Source organism: Struthio camelus, chromosome 3 (genome assembly GCF_040807025.1).
Source record: "Struthio camelus isolate bStrCam1 chromosome 3, bStrCam1.hap1, whole genome shotgun sequence".
Taxonomy (NCBI): domain Eukaryota; kingdom Metazoa; phylum Chordata; class Aves; order Struthioniformes; family Struthionidae; genus Struthio; species Struthio camelus.
Window position 1 is genome coordinate 134,492,888 of NC_090944.1, and position 22,284 is coordinate 134,515,171.

Genomic DNA, 22,284 nt, shown 5'->3' on the forward strand with positions numbered 1-22,284 from the left:
TATTACGCATAGGGTAGAAGCGAACAGCTAGACTAAGGCTGTTTCAGACATCCTACTCCTCCCTGGAGCAGAAATAAACGATAGAGAAGGCCATCGCCTGAGGTCATGTCTTGTTTGCCTTCTCACATGTCTGCCGATGCAGCACACCCCTGAACATGGGGTTTCACCCTGTTACGTCCCCACACGACTCCTGCCACGCACACATCCGCTGGTTCTCCCTGGGAGCCAGCAGCCGCACGAATCTCTCCTCAGTCCAGCATGGGAACCTCTCTCACAGCTGGACCATGCTTTTCGGAAGAAGGCAAATGCCAGCCAAGACCTGGCAGATAAGGGACGCCACAGCTCTGAACTATTTTTTTAATAGCACAGAAATATTGCCATGGTAGTCATATTAATGATGTGAAGGCCCTTCTAGGATAACATAGAGACTAATTAATGAGAAAATTAAAAATCTAGTCCTTGATCTTACAGCTGTTACGTTCTGCACACATGAGCAGATATGCTGACTTCAGTGGAACTCCTAATATGACAGAAGGAAGCACACGTTTATCTGTATATACACTCAAGATCAGACTGCCTGCAAGCATTTTCACATTAATCCAGTGGCAAAATGATATCAGATATAAAACAAAAAAAACACCTGCAAACAAAGACCATTACTGTAGACCTATAAATGCATTAAAATGAATCATTAGGGTGCTGGCCTGAGGTTACCAAACATTTTCAGTTTGGATTTTAATTTCTTTTAATTAAATTACGATTTAGGTCACTTTTAATCACTCCTTGGGTATAACCCCTTTAGGGTCAATTTTAAGAGGGGTTAGTAAAGACTTATCTGCCATAATTGTTTAATGGAGTTATGAGCCTTGCTCCCTCCTTGCTGTTTCAACAATTTATCTCACCACAGCAGACCTGAATGCGCTGCTATCAATGCACCAAGCTTAGCTAAGTAGTCAGCCTACTAAATAACAGGTTTTCATTGTCATGCAGCATTTTGTCAAGAATTGTTGGCGACTGTGGGAAAAGAATGAGAAAACTACAGCTCTTGGGGATTATCTTGGAGGTTAAAAATAACACTATTGTATTTCACCTATTTAAAGTTCTGAGAAATACAGGGGCCTAATTCGAAGCCCACTGAGGTCAACAGGAGTCTTCCCTTCGCCTCACTCCTCCGTAGACCGGAAGAGCTTACTTTCAAAATACCTTTCCTAACTAGGGAAATACCCGGGTATAAAGCGTGGGCCAAGAGCTACAGCATCAAAGTCGGTGCTTGGAAGATGCAGGCACTCAGATTTGCCCCAACTCACTTCATCCGTAACATTGCTGGGAAGGTTGTGCTAGGCTATTTTTTCACTGGATATAATTATTCTATGTGACATATAGCTTGACTCAGACTTTGGAATACAAGTGCCTGGCATCTAAATTTGATTGCAAAAAATGCTGATTATTGCTACTTCTGACTACCTGCATTTGCAACTGTTCAGAACAAATGAAAACAGTCATCTCCTGTTTGGCATACAGAGCTTGACCTCTCCAAAATAACCAGAATACGGACCTCATACCCTAAATACCATACATACCCTAAACACTACACACTGTACATATATAGAACAATTTGCATTTGAGGCAAAAAATACACACACAGTGCTGCACAAGCTATTGCTGTTATCACAGTATACAAAATTGGATAGACGCTGCTCAAGTAATTTGATGCACGTTGCAGAGCAACTCTTGGTAGAGCTCAGAGCAGAAGTGAGGAGTCCTCATTCCTAGCCCTACAGGCAGTCCTATCTAAGAAGGAGAGAAAGAGAGGGACCCCAGATGTGAATGGGTACAGTAGAATCATAAATTTTATCTTTACTACATCAATTTACTGTTCATTCATAATTTTTGTGTGACTTACCGACTAGGTAACTGCACACGGTCAAGGCCTGCAGCATAGCTTCTTTTCCGAGCCCCAGTTAAAATAAAACATAAGAGGTATTTCAATGCTTTGCATACAGTTCATGAAATCATGTGGTGCTGGAATGTAACAAAGAACCGGGTAAGGAAGCAACACGGGAGCTCACACTTTTTGAGAGAAACCCCCAGCTGTTCCATATGAACCAAAACATGCACGCTACTATTTCACATTAACGTTTCAGAATTAAGGGACTGGCCCGGTCTTCTGCAGTGGACCTCAGCAATCACGATAGTTTACTTTTATTCACACAATGGTTAGAAATGAGAAATGAATTCCCTGACAGATGAATCCCCTGTAGGTGACTGGTTTGTCACTGTGTCTAATTCTTCTCTGACAACATTGCATTAGTCACTTTAGTAACTCAGTATTTTGCACCTTAGCTCATCTCAGTAGAAAGAAAATCAGCCCTGCAGCACTGAGTGCGAAAACAGGAATTGCAACTGTTTGCCTGGTACAGTTTGCATATATATGCTAAAATAAATCCAAACAAGTAAACGGCCACAGCAACAGGAGCTGGTGTCACTTGTGGAGGCCAAAGTGAGCCACGTTTTCACAGTTGCATCGTGTGACAACCATGCAGCAATTTAATGAAATTGTAGTGGCTACTTCAACAAAGTAAAGAATCTTGTAAGAAGGGTTTGCTTGGAGAGCAAATCCAAATAAAAGCAGAGATAACGTCCTGTTTTTCCCCGGCTAAGTGGAAGGTGATCACCTGATATTCTGAGCGCTGCGATCAGTCAAGACAGATGGCAGACTTCAAAATAAAAGTGAAGAAAGAAACTATCAGCCAAAGTAGATAGGCGTTAATAGCATCTCTTTAAATGTAACCAACCTACAGTAAGGTGAAATATTTTACAGACTTTATTTCCCTTGGGAACCTGAATGCAGAACTTCCTTGTAAGGACAAACAGGCTATGAAAGAACAGAGCAGGGATTGGTCTTTCTCAAGCCACGGCCAGCAGGGGTGGCCAGCTTTATCCGAGGGGAGCGTAAAAACTGGAACACATCAGGGGGAAGACATGGGTTCAGTATTTCCCCTCATAACGAGGGAGAGCTAAGCCCACCTCTGAGGAAAGCAGCACAAGCCAAAGTGCTGTTGACTGTTGTGGGTATGCACACCACACCTCCCTCTATCAAGCTAGGGAGAAGCTGCAAAGGTGCAAAATTCATGCCACGTGAAGAGGAAGGTTTACTCAAATCTTGAAATTAAGGTCTAAAGGAGGCTTAGTTTCTAGCTGTAAGACTATGCACTTCTTGTCACTGGACAAAAACTTTCTAGGAGCAGGGACGAGAAGCCAGGTTGTCTCCCTCTCAGTGAGTTTCTTACCTAATCGCCATGGTCTGCACCGAAGAGTTATCAAGATAAGATGCAGCACCATTTCATCTCATTTCTACTGCATACTCAAATGAAAAGACTCTTGTCAACAGAGCACAGCTGATTCCGAGTGAGGCAAGAGCTTGCTGATGAGCCTCGATTCCTGCCACTGCTGAACAACATTTCAGACATCTGATATTGCCCTTGAAAATTAAGAGGTCTGTAGTGGGATGACCCCATCAGGCAAAGGAACCAACTCTACCAAATATTTTAAAAGTGATTTGTGTTTACTTTGACCTTTCTGGCTTGACCTATCCATCAAACTGTTTTCCTTCTCAGCAGGTGAACGGAAAACAAAGTTCATCCAGGATGCATAGTTCCAATAAACTAGCTCCTAACACATACACTAGGCCTCAGCTAAGGTGATCTCTTGTGACCAAGAACCTATCAATCTATCAAGAAGAATCTAATCCTCCATTTTGGGTGAAGCTTATGAGAAAAGTTGGAGCAAGACAACTTGCAGAGCTCCAGTTATGTCTTCAAATCCCTTGACTGAGGGCAATCAGGATTCTGACCTCAAGAAGGCACAGAAATAGCTTTTGCTGCATGGATTGATTATCTTCACCCAAAGGAAGAGACAGATCAGGCATTTCTGCTGCTGTTATCAGATGTATTAGTTGTCTTTGATACAATATTGATCATCTGCAGAGCATGGTGGGAATAGACAAGGCAGCTCTTCAGCAGGCTCTGTTTTATATCTTTCTGAGAATCCAAAAAGGAAGGGTCAACAGTTTTGCTTCTCCCACTATCAAGAAAATCTATTACACACTCCTCACAGTTCAGGACGTATAGAAGGACATTTGGGAAGGCAGCAAAGAGAAATAGGGAACATTTATAATTTTGTTTCATTAGCCTCTTTTAAATTGTTTAATTTTGCTTGGTAGTGATAAGCGGGATGAGAACACCAGACCAGCAACATATGCGCTAACTCTCAGCTGTTACACTGTGACATGTACTGCTGTTTTGTCTGTGCAATTACTTTTGGGTTCTGCTATAAAGCTCTTGAAGTAAGACACGCTAAGTTTTGTTTAGTGCCAAACATATTTTTCTCAGCTCAGACATTATAATCACACAATCACTGAGTGAACCTAACTGAGGGGAAAGCCAAAATTATCACTATCTGATTGTCTGATTTCATCCCCCAGGGTCCAAGGAGTTGGGGGGAAAAGAATTACGGTGCATGCTTGTACATTTAAAACCTGAAATACTGCAGGGACCCTGGAAGTAAAGAACGTTTCTCCATCTATCCAATCTGCCCACTTCCCCACACAATAACCCATACCACAATGAAAAACTCCTGAATACAACAACTGACAAGAAAATCTGCTATGCAGTTCACGCTTGCTTTTCTCTATCAAGGCCTGAATGCAGAGAACAATATATCTAGTAGCATAATAACAGAGACCATTAATACTTTAGAGGTTCAGTATAAAATTGCTTTCATTAGCATGTCAAGTGTTTATTTTAGCTTACTGCAAAACAAGCTCCTTACACACAGCCACTTATTTGACTTTCCTTGATTGCAGAGAGGGTAATAATGAAGGAACCTACTTTCCATGCTCTTCTGTGGAGACTTTTACATGCACCAAAAAGATATTGCTCCATTACCTCCAACCAGTGAACCAGCTTGGCATGCAGTAGCAAAATATTACAGCAGAAATATTACTGAACACAGTGGAATAGTTTTTACAGGCTGCCACAAAGGGCATGTATATGAGGGTGGCAGGAGGCTGTGAAAAGAGCAAGCTGTATTCCCATCTTCAGTCTAAAAGAACACTAAGAATTAAGTAGAGGGAAAAAAAAACTGGCTCTTCCTGTGCCTCAGTGTGCATTGGCTAAATATTTTATTTCTAGTCACGGCACCAAGGGGAAAATAATATCGTGCATTAAGTGAAAGTATCTTTGGGCTTGCTTTTATTGCTAAAAGCCACTTTTTTCTTTTTTCTTTTTTTTTAAACTTGGGATAACTAAAGCATGCGAACTATCCTGAGGTTAAAACACAGTGAAGACAAAGCACTTCAGTTTTACCATGAGGAAAATTCAACAAAGTTGACCTCAGGCAGAGCTTGGCTTTACTGAGTTTTATTTGAGACTGCTTATAAGCATTAGCTACTCTGAAGTTAAAAAAAAAGAAAAAAGAAAAAAAAGGCAGTTTCTTGGAAGTAAAGACAAAGCCCTTCCTAAACAAAAATACTCAGTTCTGGTTCATGTCACTTACTGACAGCTTTCCTAATCTCCAAGGCTCCCCATTAAAAGTTCTTTTAATTAGTCAGAAACAACAGCCTAGCTAATAATGAGAACAAGAGAAACTAAACTCTGTTCTCAGACAAATGCGTGCAAATCCCATTTACTTAAATGGAAATGACTCACAGGTGTGCTACATTAGGATCTGGCCACTTTGCAACTTTATGGGAATGCAGTATCTGGAACGGAGCTGTTTGATTCCTCTTCAAAACAGAGGCGTAGGCACCTCCACAGAAATCTGAGCCAGGCTGCTTCCCCAGCCCCCCACAGCAAACACTTTAATTACTTTTTTTTCCATCACAACAACTCTCTAGTCTAAATTTAGACTTCCAATCCTAAACGTTATAGGCCTGATTTGTGCCTAAGGAGAAGTAAACTCCGCCACCGGCTAGATTAAACTCTGCAGCGGTGATTACGTGTTACCGGCCTCAACTCTGCATCAGCAAAATCTACTGTAGAGCATCAAATGTGAGGCGTCTAAGGCATTTTACAATTCCCAGGTAATGCAATCGCTCTCTTGCCATGCTACCCACTTCACCCCTCCCATGCGTTTGCTTGTACTCCACAAAGTGAACTGTAGGTCAGCAGGAAATAGCGACAGGAACAGTCATCTAGGTGACCATATCTAGTAAACTATAGAAATAGTTAGTGGAACAGTATCAGCTCTTTCTCCAAACAAAATGAAAAACCTGCAGTTTTGCGACGCTTTTTTTCCCCCTGATACAATGATGGCTTTTAGTCACGTTCCAAATACAAATACACCATAAAAAAACTATTATTGTTTGCCCTATTTAGGAATAGGGAAAATGATACCGCTGGGCTTCGCTCCCCTACGATGATCCCACACACCATTTAGCCTGCCTACAAATGGGACATGTGGTTTGCCATCGTGGAATGCTCTAATCCAAACACAAAATTGGTATTTTAATTTTAGTTGGGTTTAGTGCAGCATTAAAGGGAAGACGACCAGTCAGGATGAGATTTCTTGAGTTTCCCCACACCTCCCGGGCGATGACAGCTATTGCTTTAAGTACTTGCCATTAACAACCAGTCACAATGTTAGTGACAGGATGTTACTAGCAGTTACTTAACGTGATAGATGTTAACATTTTTCTGCTCTTTATGACTCACACTGTACCCTAGTCAGAACATTTTAGGGGCTGAATGCACAGCACCAGGTCAAAATGAGGAGGATCACGGAAAACCTGGATGAGTGCAGAACAAGACATGTCATTCTGGGAACATTAGGTCAAGAAGAATCCACGATAAGGAAGTGAAATGGATTAAAATTAAAGATTAGAGTCCATTCTTTTAACTATTTCACACAAGGGGAAATCTCCAGCATTCGGGCATTTTGCGCTTCCAAACAGACAAAAGACCAACATGAAAATCCGCAGTGTGAAAACTAGTCTTTGACGTTAACATCTTCTAACAACTCTCCCAATGAGATACACGTTATGAAAGGACGCTTTGCTCCAATTTTAGAAGCCTGTGGACTGCATTACCTCTGCATGCATGGACCAGCCGCCTTGTAAAGACTCAAGTACAGGAAAGCACTCTTTTCAGAACAAACTGTAAGCCTAATGTTAAGCGTCTTTAATTTTCGACCATGGATAGATGTAAAACGCTGCATAAGATCTGGAGCCATAAAGACCATAATTGAAGTGGAAACGCACACAGTAAGGTTTTCTTGTAGAAAAGGAAAGTAAGAATTTTATTGTCCCGTGTATTGCTGTGGGTGGTTGATTTACCTGACCAGTTTAACCAACCAGACAGACTATGACCCAAGCACTGCACAACATACATCACATTTTATATTATTAATTACATAAAGTTAGAACAGGTTAGAAGTAAAACAGCAACAATTTTCCATTTTATTCCAGCTGATAATCAGTAGCCTGTAACACAAAAATAGCATTTGTAACTGAATCTAACTTGAGGGGAAATATGCATTAGAACAATTACAGTCTCATGATCTAATCCAAAAGATACTTTCCAAGTGGGTGCAAATAACATTCTTAAATGAAAGTATACTATGCCGCCTTTCTTAAGAATTCAGAGTAAACCTTTCTCCCCTACAATGAAAAAATACAAATGGCTTTGAGAAGACGTCAGACCACCTACCTTCAGCATCATTTTGAAGGTCCTCAGGCTGCTCTGCTTTGCATGTTGTGGGAGATGGAGGCTGGCCTTTTTGCTCCAATCCTTCTTTAAGCATAAAAATGTATTAATTATATTATTTCCAGGTTGTATTATCATATCAAATATTGCTATGTACGATAGTGCAACCATGAGCACATTTTGTCTCAGCACTTCATTCAATGCCTGATGCCTACCTTTGTATTATGAAAATTCATTACAGCATCATTTGCTATAAAAGGATCATAACAGTTATTTTTCACTTTGGGCCGGATTTAGTACCTAACTTTCACAAGGTAGCAGTACAGAAAGCTCATACTAAATTGACTAACTTCTTCACGTCTCTTAGTCTTGTCAGAAAAAAAAAAAAAGTTTTAATTTGTAGTTTTTAAAGGAGTATATATTATACTGCATTAGGGAGCCATGGAAAAATAATCTGAACAAAATGATTTTTTCTTCTCAGTTCAATCCTCCATTCAAAATTATAATATATTAAGAAGGAATATTACTGGAAATCAGTAATAAAATGAATGGTAGGGAAGAAAGTTTGATAATGAATTGAAGTTACAGAAATGAAAGCATTACAAAGTAGAAACGTTCAAGTTTAAAAAAAAATATTCCAACCTTTTGGCCAGAAAACAACAGGAAGATGAAGGCAAAAGAAACTCTAGCAGAGGCTAGTAAAGTTTAAGAACACCCTTATTCATAGCAACTTAATGACAGTGTTTACAATTAGTTGGTTAAACTTCAAAAATTATGAAGGGTTTATACAACATTTTCAAAGTAACTCGTCATGTCAATGACTTTAACATAAGGCACTACATTATTTTTTTTTTGCTGAGATAGACCTCAAGGCACCAACTGATTGCAGAGGCAGCCTGTTAGTAGAAAAAGGAGGCTGAACTGGAAATTCATCATAAAAAGGCATTTTTAAATTAAGACATTTAATGAAAACATACTTCAACAAGTGTTGCTTTACTAAATCCTGGATTGAAAGCAGAGAACTGCAGACAATTAAAACGATATGCATTGTACCTATTGCAACTATTCAACAGTGATGGGTAAATGACTTTCTGTCACGCTTAACCTCCTGATCTCCTATGGCCAACTGAGTTTTCGGTTGAAGGAAAAGCCTAAGGAAGACATTTATTTTTCTTGTGTGCCACAGAGAGAAAAGAGAGGGAGGGAAAGAGTGAGAGAGAGAGAGAGAGAGAGAGAGAGAGAGATAGCGAATGCACTGGACTGATACTGATGCCAAGTAAGTCCTTCATGCAAGGCTCAGTAGGCAAATCACCAGCTCCTGCCTCTCACAGCAGGCATAACTGAGCTTCTTGGCTTCCCTCTTGCCATTTCCAAGTGGTAGCCTTATTAGGCTGATAACAGCGAACCCACACAGGATCGGTGGGAAGCTGATCATCACAGTGTGACTTACGAGCTGACAACTTTCACGAACCATTTGGAAGGATAACCCCAGGAGAAGAGCTGATTATAACGACGAGCTATGCAGGCAACTGTCCAGAGCCCCAGGTGGTGGTGTAGTGACTAGTCTAAATTAGACAGAAGTCATAGATATTCCAAAACATATATGGCAGTATAAACCCATAGGACAGTTCTGCCTAGGATCGCCCTTCAGTCTAAAACTGGCGGTAACCATAAAACTCTCAACCTCACAAAAGAAGAATGAGAAAGTCAAAGGACACAAAATACTTCCTGCAATTTGCAGCAGATGGGAACTGGGAGGATGGCAGTGAGGTGGGAAGGCTGATGTTCACGTTCACGCACTAATGCTAACGTGGACTTGGACCAAACCATATAGTAATAACTGGAAAAATAATTCCCAAACTTAAACTGAAATGGACAAGAAATCTCAAATATTTGTAACCAGGAAACTTAGGAAGGAATATGACCTTGCTTGATTTAGTCCTACTGCCACGCCATGAGAAAATAAGAATCACGGTACATATTGTAAATTGCTTAGGTGTTTTGAAAACTCCTACCTCTCCATAAATGCCCCACAAAATCATCTGTGCTGTATGTCCCTGAATATGTAAACTGCACTCAGCAATCAGATGCCCAATTCTCATAAAGGACTTAGCTCCGCTAAGAGCTGAAGATACTAACCTTCAACATCCATCTCCTTCCCTTCTGTGACTACATGTATCTGGAAACAAAAAGCTACAAGTTTCCAAACACTGGGTAAGAAACAAATAGGATGTGGAAAAGGAATTTGTCGTATCAAGGAGAATACCGTATTCTTTCAAGAGACAAAAAGGGAGCGAATCCCGGGCTTCACAAAGAGCCCAGAAAACTCAGAAATGCTCTCTGTCTGTCCTCCTGGGAAACTGCTTATTTTTTCGTGCTTACATCTTAAAACAAGAGCTCCCGGATTTGGAAATTGGCAAGAATTTGTGTGCAACAGCTCAAAATGCCAAGAAACGTTCCAAAATGGAGATCTGTGAGTAATTAAATTAAATTCAGCTTACTTAATTTTAGACAACAAACATTGCATTTCACTCAGCAAAAGCCAAAAGAAATATTGGTCCTAAAATTTCTTCTAGCATAGAACTCCTAGTTCATTATAGCATTCCATGTAGTTCAGAGCAGGAGGGGCCCTTACTAATCAGTAAATAACTGATTTACTGCAAAACAGACATGCTTTGAGGTTTGGCTTGGTATCAGGAAATAGACCTTTCTGACAGCACTTAACATTAGAGCATATTTGTGTCATCACATTTGTTCATCTGAATTTGAAATTCAAATACAATATTTTGAGGAAAGCAAGAGTTTTCAAGTGCTAAGATCAATTTATTTCTGGCCTGGTGAGCATGTAAAACTAACCAAAATAAATGTAGTGGGGAAAAGAAAGGCAAAAAAAAAAAAAAACATTAAAAAAAAGACACTCTGTTAACCCTTCAGAGGGGTTACTCAAGAGTAATGGTGATGTGCAACAAGAACTTCAGTATAAATGACAGAAATCCTGAAAATAACCAAGCTTTTGAAGACTGATTCCTGCCAATGCTCCCCTGTTCATTTAAAAAATAACTTGAATATTTATAATGGACCATAATGATGTTTGGCTTCTTTGGTTCTACTGACACCTTGCACTACCTGCCATTTTCCCTTTTTCGGCTGACAAAGATTCACTTCAGGAAACGAATCAATAGGAGAGTTTCAATCAACACTCACCCCTCTGATGATGAATTTTATCATCTAACCAATCTGTGAGGCTTTCTCCTGTCCCACAAGTCAAATGTCAATCAAGTTTAAGTGCAAGTGTCCAGCCAGGTCTTTCAGGAGTATCTGAATACATTAGATAATATAGCCAACATCTTAATTGACAGCACAAAGACAGAGAGGGAAGGGGCTTATATTCAGAGCAGTCAGAACTGTTACTATCTCAAGAGAAATGGTCTTTTTGCACTCTGTAGATAACCTTAAAATGCTCAGAAAAGGATGTAGAGGCACTGTCCCAGGAGAATAAGATTTCAATCACAATTTCATTGCTTTTTAGCAGATTTCCCTCATTCTAGAAATAGAAAGGGATTTTTGCAGGCTTCAAAATAATGTCTTTTTATTATGGCCAAGATACAACTCAACCCTTTCTGCTTTACCATAGTATGTACATGTCTTTCAGAACAGTTAGCCAAATATTATAGGAACACTGCTTGCAAATCTCTGTTTAAATTCTAGACAGGTGCCTCAATTGATCGTATTCAAAGCTTTTCTAATTGTGACCATCCATACAAAAAGGTTTCTGAGCTCTAAGATTGTGAGAAATGATTCTTCTTTATAGGCTAATTCACACGGTCAACACCTCAATCTTACAGCGTATCTCAAAGCGAGCTATTCCCCAAATCCCTCACAACTTCCAGGTCTCACAGGTTAAAAGTGCCTTCCATTCTCCTCTCACTAAAAGAGAAACTCTCCCTCCAAAATGAAGCGTCCAAGTGTAAGAGCGTATATGTAGTGGAACGTACAAAGAAATAATACATTTACACAGCCTTGTTTGTAACAGGGCTTCTACTATTAGTGTGAATAAGATCCTTTGTCCTGCTCTCCTAGCTGTTTGCTGCTTCTGAAGTAACGATAGGTGGTGAAGTAGGACGCTTTGGATAGACATATGGTAACTAATAGGGTATTTATTAGGAACGACTATTAGATGGGAAACAAAAAATGGCAGTGGGGCAACCTGCACACAGATGAGGTCAGAAGGCTTTGCTGCCAGGGACAGATGAAGCTGAATGGGTTGAGGAAGAATATACAGACTCAGAATTCAAACACTTTTCTATGTGCTTATTCTTTTTTTTTTGTTGTTGTTGGAATAGTAAGAGTTATGCCAGCGCATAATAATGCAGTATTATTGTGTGGGAATCTGGACTACGCTGCTCATAATAGCGCATGCTTCCATAATTTCCAGATGCAATCACTGCAATTGGACACACAATTATGGCAGTATTAGGGGTTATTTTGCATGCTTCTATGCATGGATATGTGAATCTTTGGGTATAAAAGCCAAATCCTTCAGAAGTTAAAGTTTAGAATAATCTTTCCTTAATGGAGCTTAAAACGTTAGGCATCATCACTCTGCAGTGTTAAATCATTGAAGTTAAAGGTAGACAAGACTACTAGGTCATTTGGTCCTTTCCCCTTGCTGATGTAGGATATCATTCATAAAGAAAATCCGAGATGCAAAAACTGCAAAAGTCTGTACCTGCTATTACTATATCTGCCCTTTTGACTCAATCCACTCTAATAGCAAACTGTATGAAATACTGTAACATTAAGGCTCTTTGAATTAAATGGCACAGTTATGTTAGCAGCTGCTACAAGACAAAGCATCCAGAATAACAAGCTGATGAGATAAAATCCCATGAGTTAGATGCCATTACATGAGTGGTCTTGGATATGTGTATTTAGTAAGACTATGTTATTCTTACTTTTTAATTATTTTTGTTATTCTAGTATACCAAATATATGCAGTGACAATATGCGATTAACTCATTAAAATGATCATTCATGCTTGTTGATTTTACAGTATTAATGTAGATATTAATGGAGATTATCTAGTAGACAAGCGATTAAAATATTCTCTTATTTATTTTGAAGCGAAATCATAGAAAGGCAGGCCTTTTTGAGAGTAATAAGATATTTGTACTTCAGGGTGGTAGAAACACAAGACAAAGATTACTCTCGTAATGTGTCCATTACTCAGTAAAACACATTTGGTCATCTGGTATTCCTTACTCCAGGCTAATTCTCTAGATGTTCCCAAGGCCCAATCTGGTGTGTACTGAAGCCAATGGACATATTCCCACTGACTTCAGCTGATACCAGATCAAGATCCTTTTTTTTTTTCTGCTAACTCTTGCCACCAGGTTTTAATTAAGACTGATTCTGTAGCCTCTATCTCATCCTATTACATTCTTCAAACAGAAGCATTTTCTGTTGGTTAGCTATTGGCCCTTCAGAAACACCTAGCCAGCAGGAAGTAGCAGGCACAGGAACTTAGGTGAAATTTACAATATTTGACTCTGCCTAAGGTCCTACACACCTAGTGTGGGACATGTGCACTCCAGGAACCCAACATTTCTTTCCTTTTCTTTCTTTCTTTCTTTTTTTTTTTTTTTCTCCAGAGGAATTGGAGAAATAACCCCAAAGCAAGCTTTGACTACAGGTTGGATATGAATAGCTCAACAATCCAGGATCATCAATATTGGTGCCAACTGCATTTGACTGCATGAAGGCAAATGGAATGAAGAATAATTTTTCAATTAATATCTTGAAGTGGCGACTAGATGTTGCTACTCTATTTTTCCCTCCTAACAGTCAAAAGCAGATATCCTTCAGACTGATAACTATCTTAGTATAAAAATGAAAACTCCCCTCAAGGCAGAGATGTATGTATTTGTAACTTTCCTGCAAATGCATCCTACAGTCCTTAAAAAGTTCATACACAAAGAGGTCCAAAGGGCATAACTCCCCACTACTGGAGTAGATACATGAAAGATATTTCACTTTCACCATATAGACATTGACTGCTGACAGTCAGTCCACTGATTCCCAAAATATCTCCAAAAGATAAAGGAACAGCCAGTATAGGCTGTTGAAGTTCGTAGCAGCCTTACAGGCAAACCTATGAGAGAAACTATGATGTCATCTGTTTCATACACACAAAAAGCAGATACGCAGTGAAAATATCTTCCTCAAATGACTTAATTCAGTGATAATTTCCCAGAGCAGCTATGTAGCTTCACCTAAATTAATGAAGCTGTGAAGGATACAAGGCAAGAAAGAAGTGACTGGCTATTAAGTGGAAATATACTTCCTTTGAATTCAAATTTAAATTGCTTTAAAAAAAAAATCAATGCAATTTGCATAATCTCCATAAAAGCAGCAAGACAAAAGAATGTAAAATAATTGGGTTTATAAACATATACACGCCATGATAACTGTAAAAAATGAAATTGGAAATGTTAGAAGAATACTGCAAATTCTACTGTATCTTCAGCAAATGTTTGTTATGTAAGGGCAGTCTTCATTTTTCTATTTTTATGTATATAGGTACAACTATATCAATCCAAAAAATCATATTAGAATTTCTAAAAGCTCCTATCTTTCAATAATCTTGACACCAAGAAAAAAAGTATGCTTATGTATAATGAAACCAACAGGCCAGAATAGCCATAAAAGAATGTGCTAACCCATCAGTTATCTACCTGTGTATGTCCATGTTTACACACCTATGCATTTACATCATTATTCAAGAATTTCACAGGCTAGCTAACTGGTTGCGTAAATCATCATGATCTGTTTGTCTTTAGGAGCATCTTGCCAATTTAATCAGCCAATATACTGATTCAAAAGCTTTTATCTCTCTTTTTCTGGCTGGCACATCTCTGTCTTCTTCTATGTGGCCCTCCTTTCTGATCTCATGGTCAGTAGTGGCGCCCATATTGTTCAGTGTCTTCAATAACTGGTGTGATGAGATTGAATGTACCCTCAGAAAATCTGCAGATGATACTTAATTATGGGAGGTGGTTTACATGGTGCTTTACAGAGGAGTTCCAGTCCAGAGGGAACGGAGACTGAGAAACTGAAAGACTAGGCCCAGCAGAAACCTCATGAAGTTCAACAAGGGAAAGTGCTGACTTCTGTCTCTGGAGTAGAATAACCCTATGCATCAATCACTACAGGCTGGGAACTAACTGGTTGAGCAGCAGCCCTCCTGAAGAAGTTTTAGAGATCATAGGGGATACCAAATGGAGTAAGAGCTAGCACTGCAATATGGAAACTACATACCAGGCAAGTTTAAGGTGAAGCACAGCCAGCAAGTTGAAGAAAGTTATTATCCCCCTCTACTCAGCGCTAATAAGGTTGTACATAGAATACCATGTCCAGTTTTCCCCTGCCCTGTTCAGGAAGGATATTTAGAAACTGGAGAGGGCCCAGCAAAGGCCTACCAAGATAAGTCGGGGGCACAGGAAACACGACCTCCAAGGAGAAGTTGAGTGACCTGAACTGGTTGAATCTGGTAAAGAGAAGGTCAAGGGACAATCCTACAAGTAGGGCAGCCTACATGTACTTGTAGGGCAGTCACAAAGATGACGGAGCAAAACTCTTCACCATAGTGGCATATGATACAACATGGGCCACAAGAAACTCAAGAGGTTCAGAGTGGATATTAGAAAACCTTCTTCACTATACAAGTAGTGCAATACAGGAAAAGGTAGCCAGGGAGACTGTTACCTCTCCATCCTTGGAGGTTTTCAAGACCTAATAACAAAGAGACACAGCTAACCTTGTCTAAAGTTAGTGACAGCCCTTCTTCCAGGAGGAGGCTGGACTAGGTGACAACCAGAGGCCCCGTCCAGCCAACACTTCTATGACTCTGTTTTGTCATATCTAATTTTCATTCCTTTCTTTTCCTCATTCCTCAGTTCTTTTTTCCCTCATCCTTCAATTCCATCCACCTATCTCAGGATTAGTCCCAATTGTTAACGCTCATATTAAACAGCAAACTAGGAAAACTAGGAAAAAAAAAACTTTCTGAAACATTGTCCAATAACGTTCAATTTATGTAAGAGTTTGTCAGAGAGTTTTGCTGATGTGTTCATTGCACACAAATCATGGTCAAAAATCACAATTGCAAATGACTCAAGAATTGCTGTATTCACACCTTTTTAAAGACAAAGACACTGTAGAACTTTAATTACTTCCCGTTCATCTTCAAGCTAGTTATTAATAAAAAACAACTGAATACCACTCGGGGGCTCATAACAGATGATGACATTAACAAGTTAGTCTTAGCCATTTTTGCCCTGTATTATTTATTACCAGCAACGACATGTTATGCTAAAAAATAGATATGAATGTGGTAACCGCTGGCAATGAATGATTGGCACTGCTCTTTACAACCAAGGCAATTAGTTTTAAGAACTCTCTCAGTATGGTTGATGCTTAGCTGAATGGATAAGTTTTAGCATAAAATATTATTTACTCACCTGTCTCCTCACTCATCACAGTTTCTTCTTCATTATCATCATCTATCCAAAAAAATGAAATAAAATAATAAGAATAGCAGGAAACATCTAAAATAAAGCAACCTATGCTTCAAATTGCTCATATCTTAGTTTGCCTCCTCCCATTTAACATCTTATGGTGAGATGTGAAGGTGGGTAGGAGAAGAAGAGAAATGCAGGGAATAAAGACAGGGAACTAAGTTCTGCTGTGACTTGCATAAGTCACATAAGAAATTGCATTGTCTTTTAAAAAAACCACAATTTTTCTGCTCTAAATGTGAAATGGATCTTGGTTTAGTTGTCAAGGTTCAGGGTCCTTTGTTTCCTGGGAGGACCTGGCAATGTTAACAGTAGAAGTAGCTACTCAGAAAAATTAGACCAAAGAACTTACTATAAATTTGCCAGAGAGGATTTAGGTTAAGTCCAAACTTGGGCTAGCCAAGAACTGAAGGCTTGCAATTGTTAAGACGATGTATTAAGAAAGCAGGTTCCTTTTGCAAAAAGTTACATTTTGGTATCAAAGGAATTTCTTACCATAAACTGTTTTGATGAAAAAAAATGAACAGCCCTGATTAACACCTAGGTAATTCAACTTACCAGAGCTTTAATTGTCTATTAGAGATTTCATTGATTATAGAAGTTTATGACAACTATGTTTCTAACTCGTACATACTCTATTTAAACTCTTTTAAATGGATTTGGGCATGTGCAATTTCTGTAGCCAGCCTACAAGGTTGTTTTTTTTTTAAAGCATAATATCTTTCAAACATGAGTTTGTGCAGATTGTAACCACCATTTCTACCCAAAGAAGTACTGGAAACTAACAACAGTATTGAGGTCTCAGTCTACAGGATCAGATCTTTACACTGTAAACTCCATTGAGACCCACACGCTGTGATACACGCTACGAGGATCGAAGCTCTGCTTTCATCAAGATTTGGAGTCTGAAACATTATTTTAAGTGGCATGAGAAAGGAACTCTTGGTTAGTACTAGAGACCTCCACTGGGATTTATGCGTTCCAGCTACAAGCACTCAAATCATGAGCATGCAAATTTTCATGGGGACTTGTGAAAACAACAGAAGATGGATCTGCATCTATCCTTCTCCCCCTCCTATCACATTCAGACATGGTCTGCAGAGCACAAGTTTCAGACGCCAGTAAATGACAGTAGGTTACATTTTTCTTGAGCACATTTCAGTTCGGCACAAAAGATCAGGATTGAATAAAGTCACTGTACATTTTACTTCCTTTCCCCTTAATCTATAAACAATTGCTTTGGGGTTCAATAAGGCATATTGACCCCCACAATAAAATAGGAATTTGTATGTAGAAGCTTTAAGGAGTTTTGACAAGTATTTTTTGAGGAAAACGAATGAAAAATCTTGTTGAAACCAATGGGAAGTGGGCCGCTGACTTCAACAGAGACAAGATTTTTTACTGGAGTTCTGAAATTTTTCAACACACTACTCAGAAAGCATTCGGTTAACATAGAGCTTATTAATTATTCAGTTTCCAATAACATGCTCTTTCCATGGAAGCATTTATAATGACACCAGCATGATAAAATTTCAAATTAATCTAAGTCTTGACACTAAATCAGCATAATATAATATCTTAACATACATACATCACTTGGTCTTCTGTGGAAATTCTTAATTATAGTTCAGTAAAGTGACTTGGAATATGAAATTCCCAAAGCAACAGAATAGCTTCTAAGCTGGTGATAATGGACACAGACAAGAAATCTGATGTTATTAAAAAGTAGTGAAGTTATTATGCAATATAATTATGTAGAGGCAAATACTGCTTTCGTGAACTAATTGTGAATTAAGGGCTGTTTTTCTGCGAAAAGGAACTTAAGTCTCACTGAAAGGCAGTAAAGTCCTTACATCATTTCTGAAAATGATGTAGGCTAGGGTTGGGCTCCTAGCTGTTTCTGTGACATGATGTCTAGGTCACTGTGGTGCTTTTGAAAATTCTGCCCTAGACTGTCTCTGAATCTGAGTTTCGTTTTGGCACACAGCACTCCCCAGTCATTTCATGTGTCTATAATTCTTGTTCTCACACTATTAATGCATCTAGTGGAAGTGCTTCCCTATCAAATATAAAGTAGTCTCTTTCACTGACCTTGGTATGGCTGGCTGGAGTGATAAACACCATGTTTAGTTGTCAGAGCTCTATGCCAAAACCAATTATTTTAGATAAAAAATAGTGTTTTAGAAATCTTTAGCCAAAGTGCATTCATTTTCACACAAAATGAATGATACTAAAGGTAGTTTCTCAGTTACTAGCTGTGAAGAAGTAAAAGCAAGCAAAAATATATTTTCCTGAAGCTCTATATGCTTAGCCTAAGAAGAAACCAATGCCAAGATTGCTATAAATTAAATCTGTAATACCTATGTTTATTTTCCATGTTCCCCATGCATGTTTTTACCTTTTCTACAAGAAGCTTTCTAGAGGTTTGCTCTAGTTTAATATACTTATCACAGACTCCGTCAATCCCAAACAAAATTGAACAAGAGAGCCCAAGAGTGAATCTCTTGTGATGCCAGTAACATTTCTTTAAAGATACACTCTCGGTACTAGTTGCCCAAACTTACACACTTGAAAGCCCATAGGTGAGGTCCCACATACCTCTCGCCCTTACTCAAGGGCCCCTGAAAAATCCACTGAATAGGAAAACATGCTGTAGTGCATGTGTGGGTGTGTGCACACACGTGTGCCCGTTCCTGGCTATTCCTATGTCTGGAAAAGCAGAACAGCAACCTACCGCATGGTTTCTCCATTAAAGCCCTGGATTTTGGGGAGCTCTACGCAAGAAGACCTGCTGGAAGAGGAATGATAGACCTTGCAGCCTGGAGCGAGAGCACAACTGACGGTGACTCTCTGGAAGGGTCAGCCTACCCTCAAAAAAACTCCCGTCATTATTTAGAAGGCTTGGGATACAAGGAAGCCACCTACTCCAAACATATCATATAGTTAAGAGTGTAAAATTTTCCAGCTAATAATTGGGCTAGAGTATATAAAATTAAGGTATTAGATGGGTGATGTACGAGAGAACGCTGTCCAGTCAAGTGTAAAATAATTTACAGTGGAAACTTGCCCTCTAAGTCTCGTATTATCTGGGGTAATTACATCTCTAAAGATCACAGAGCTTTACATTTGGGTGCAAGTTGCTCAGTGCATACACATTTGTTTAAGTCACAGGCTCCCTGGTAGACACATATATCAAGGGATGTCTGTTACTGTTCCATCTCCCTCTCACTTGTTACCTGCCGAGCTCTGTGAAACAGAGTGATTGCACTGTACTTCCTCCTACTGAGACAGGAGAGGATGACTTCTTCTGTCACGTACCTGTTTGGGTTTTTATCTTTTGCCTTGCTCGTCAGGTTCTTTCTCTGTCTCATTAGTTGTTCCATTCCAGCAAACACAAGCCAGATGGCCATAACCATCAGTCCGTGTTAGATTTATGTTAGGAACAGAGAGGTGAAAGGCTCTAAATACCGCCACTAATCCCCAAAGCCATTAAACCGCCTCCTCTGTGTTGCTCATACTTCTATTTGTATTGTTCTTCGTGTTAGCACGTGCAGAGTCAACACCATGCAAACACAGTTCTTTTATTTTCAAGTGTGCATGCGCTGAAGGGCTTTTACACAAGAGCCGCCTCCAAGCTGTGGGAAGCTACTCTTTTTTCTACACAGCATTCACAGCCCACCTCCCGGCCGCCCAGTGCTCCCCAGCAGCACAACACGCTAGCACCATCTTTCTGCCTCCTTCCTGCCTTCCTCTGTCTTTCCTCAGCTTCCTTGTTTCATCCTTCAGTTTTTATTCATTTCCTCAGCACTCTCCAGCTGCTTCCTTATTTCTAGCCATTTCCTTACTTCCAGCCCACCCGTGTGGCTCAGTCTCTGCTCCTTCTTGCAAGCGCCACCCCGTCTATCAAACATAATTACTGGAGGGGTTGGGTGAGCATAGCGGGACCAGGCCAAAATCCTGATGCCCAGAGCTCCCTCTGCAGCCTGTACCCACCCACACTGGCAAAAGGAGCAACGAGATGGACAGAGGCACACAGGAGGGGGAGGGGATAAGCTGGTAATCATACTGCTGATGCCTTTTTAAAAAGTTGAAAGAAACATAGACCCTTTCAGCACTGACAGCTGCAGCCATCCCTTATTTGCAGTACAAAAATAGGTGTCCTGTTGGAAAAGGTCCTGCCCTTAAGTGTTGGCCTAGTGGGGACTTCATGACCTGCCTGTACAGGTTCCACTAGAATAGCAGAGGACGTGTGCCACAGCAGTCTTGTGACGTTCAGGAAAATCGATTTCCTTTGGGAACAGTCTCTGCTTGGCCAAATATAAAGCTTCTAGTTTCAAATCTTGGACTGGGTGACAGTATGGGCCAGGGTACCAGTCTACTACAGTAACGTCAAGATACATTAAAACCACAAAAATATCAGGTTGCCATTAGTGGAAAAGACTAGCTGGGCTCTCACGCTCTGATATTTCTCTTTACCACACCTGTCCTTCTTAGACTTTGTCCCAAGGCTTCACCCACCTATCTGTGTGGTCATCTGAACATCCTTAGGAAACTTCTTAATCATAAGTCTTGTGTCTATTTTTGTTCCTTAGTAACTGAAAATCATTTCTTTTTGATAGGATAAGGCCACTGCTGCCACCCAACAGGACCTTCAGAGTAGTATATCGTCTCTCTCTCTCCTTTTCAATCTAAAACAGTCAATGTTTTTGTAGCATAGTAAAATACACAAGAACACCCTAGGACTTAATCAAGACAATACCCTAGGAGCTCACGAGCTCTTTGGATTGTTTTCTTCCCCCCAGCTCAGTTCTTCACTGACTGAATGCAGCTGATTGACGCACAGAATTGAAAAAGAATGCTTTCTCTGAAGAAAAGTAAATTTGGAAATCTCTGGCAGATGAGATCAGCTAAACCCAGGCCTGACTGTTTTCACGTCAACTTGTAAAAAGCATCTTTTCTTTAAAGCTTTCCCCTAAGCTCAGTGCTCATAAGAGGAAGAAGGAAAAAAAGAAGAAGGTAAAACAAAAGGTTCTCAACAAGAAAAACACATTCTTCTGGCTTGGTATGGGAATTGGAAGAGGAAATAGAACTTTTTTTTCTTTTTCTTTCTCTTTTTTTTTGTTTTTGTTTTGTTCTGGGCGTTTGTATCCTGTAATCCTGCATACAGAGCAATAGGCACTATACAAAACCCCACCTGATGCTAAGCAAGTTTAATCAAATTTTGCTTAGTCTGTTTTCATTATTACAAATTTCCACTGATAAACAGCGTACCTCCTGGCCCTACTGCAGCATCAGTGCAGTTTTTCTTCCTGTGTTGCTTAGTTACACCAGTCCCACAACACTGGAGTCTCACTGAATGTAAAATGTGTTTGTAGCTTTTGAAGCCCTATCAAATAGAAATCCTTAGTACCAGACTCCTAAGAAGTTATACACTTTTTTTTTTTTTTTTTGGTCACAACATAGATGGCTTCTTTCATGCATCATATCACTTGATCTGCAGTAAAATACATATACCCTTATGAGCCTCAGCTGCATACAAAGGCTATGCAGTAGTTTCCATTCCAATTGCAAGTGAACTGGACAACATTGTTCCAACCAGGAAATGTTGCTCACAGCCAGGATCAGATCTGGATTTCTATCTCCCAGACGCTTACACCTTATGCAAAAGGAATGAGGCACTCAGTGGGAAAATACGTATCAGTTCTAAGAAAGAGCCTATTTCAAAACATCTTTACTTCCTCCATCCCCCCAAACAGTGAAAAATCACAGAGCTTTATTTGCACAAATATTCACTAAAGCGGATTTCACACCGTCAGGTATGCTAGTGTAGTAGTCGCACACAAAATAGCATATTTTCCATGTGGCAATACATTTCTAAATACCAGCTCCTAACAAAATCTGATCAGTAACCCAAGGCAGAGGTAATCGAATGAGACAGGCAAGAATTTAACTGCAGCCTTTGCAATTAGAAGCGTTTGAGCACGTGAAGTTACTCTGCCTCAGTG

At 39.7% G+C, this 22,284-nt stretch overlaps 1 protein-coding gene across 13 annotated transcripts in view; it reads right to left on the minus strand.

Moving 5' to 3' along the window:
* The window catches only part of MACROD2 (mono-ADP ribosylhydrolase 2), a 1,003,459-nt gene that overhangs the window by 63,160 nt on the left and 918,015 nt on the right, over positions 1–22,284 (minus strand). For 7 of the 13 annotated variants that reach the window (XM_068940428.1, XM_068940419.1, XM_068940426.1 and 4 more), the window contains 2 exons: positions 16,223–16,264; positions 7,707–7,790 (listed from right to left, as the gene is read on the minus strand). In XM_068940428.1, coding sequence (XP_068796529.1) covers positions 7,707–7,790; positions 16,223–16,264 — 126 coding nt within the window. The remainder of the gene's footprint in view (positions 1–7,706; positions 7,791–16,222; positions 16,265–22,284) is intronic. The other 6 variants (XM_068940427.1, XM_068940429.1, XM_068940420.1 and 3 more) reach the window with 1 other exon arrangement.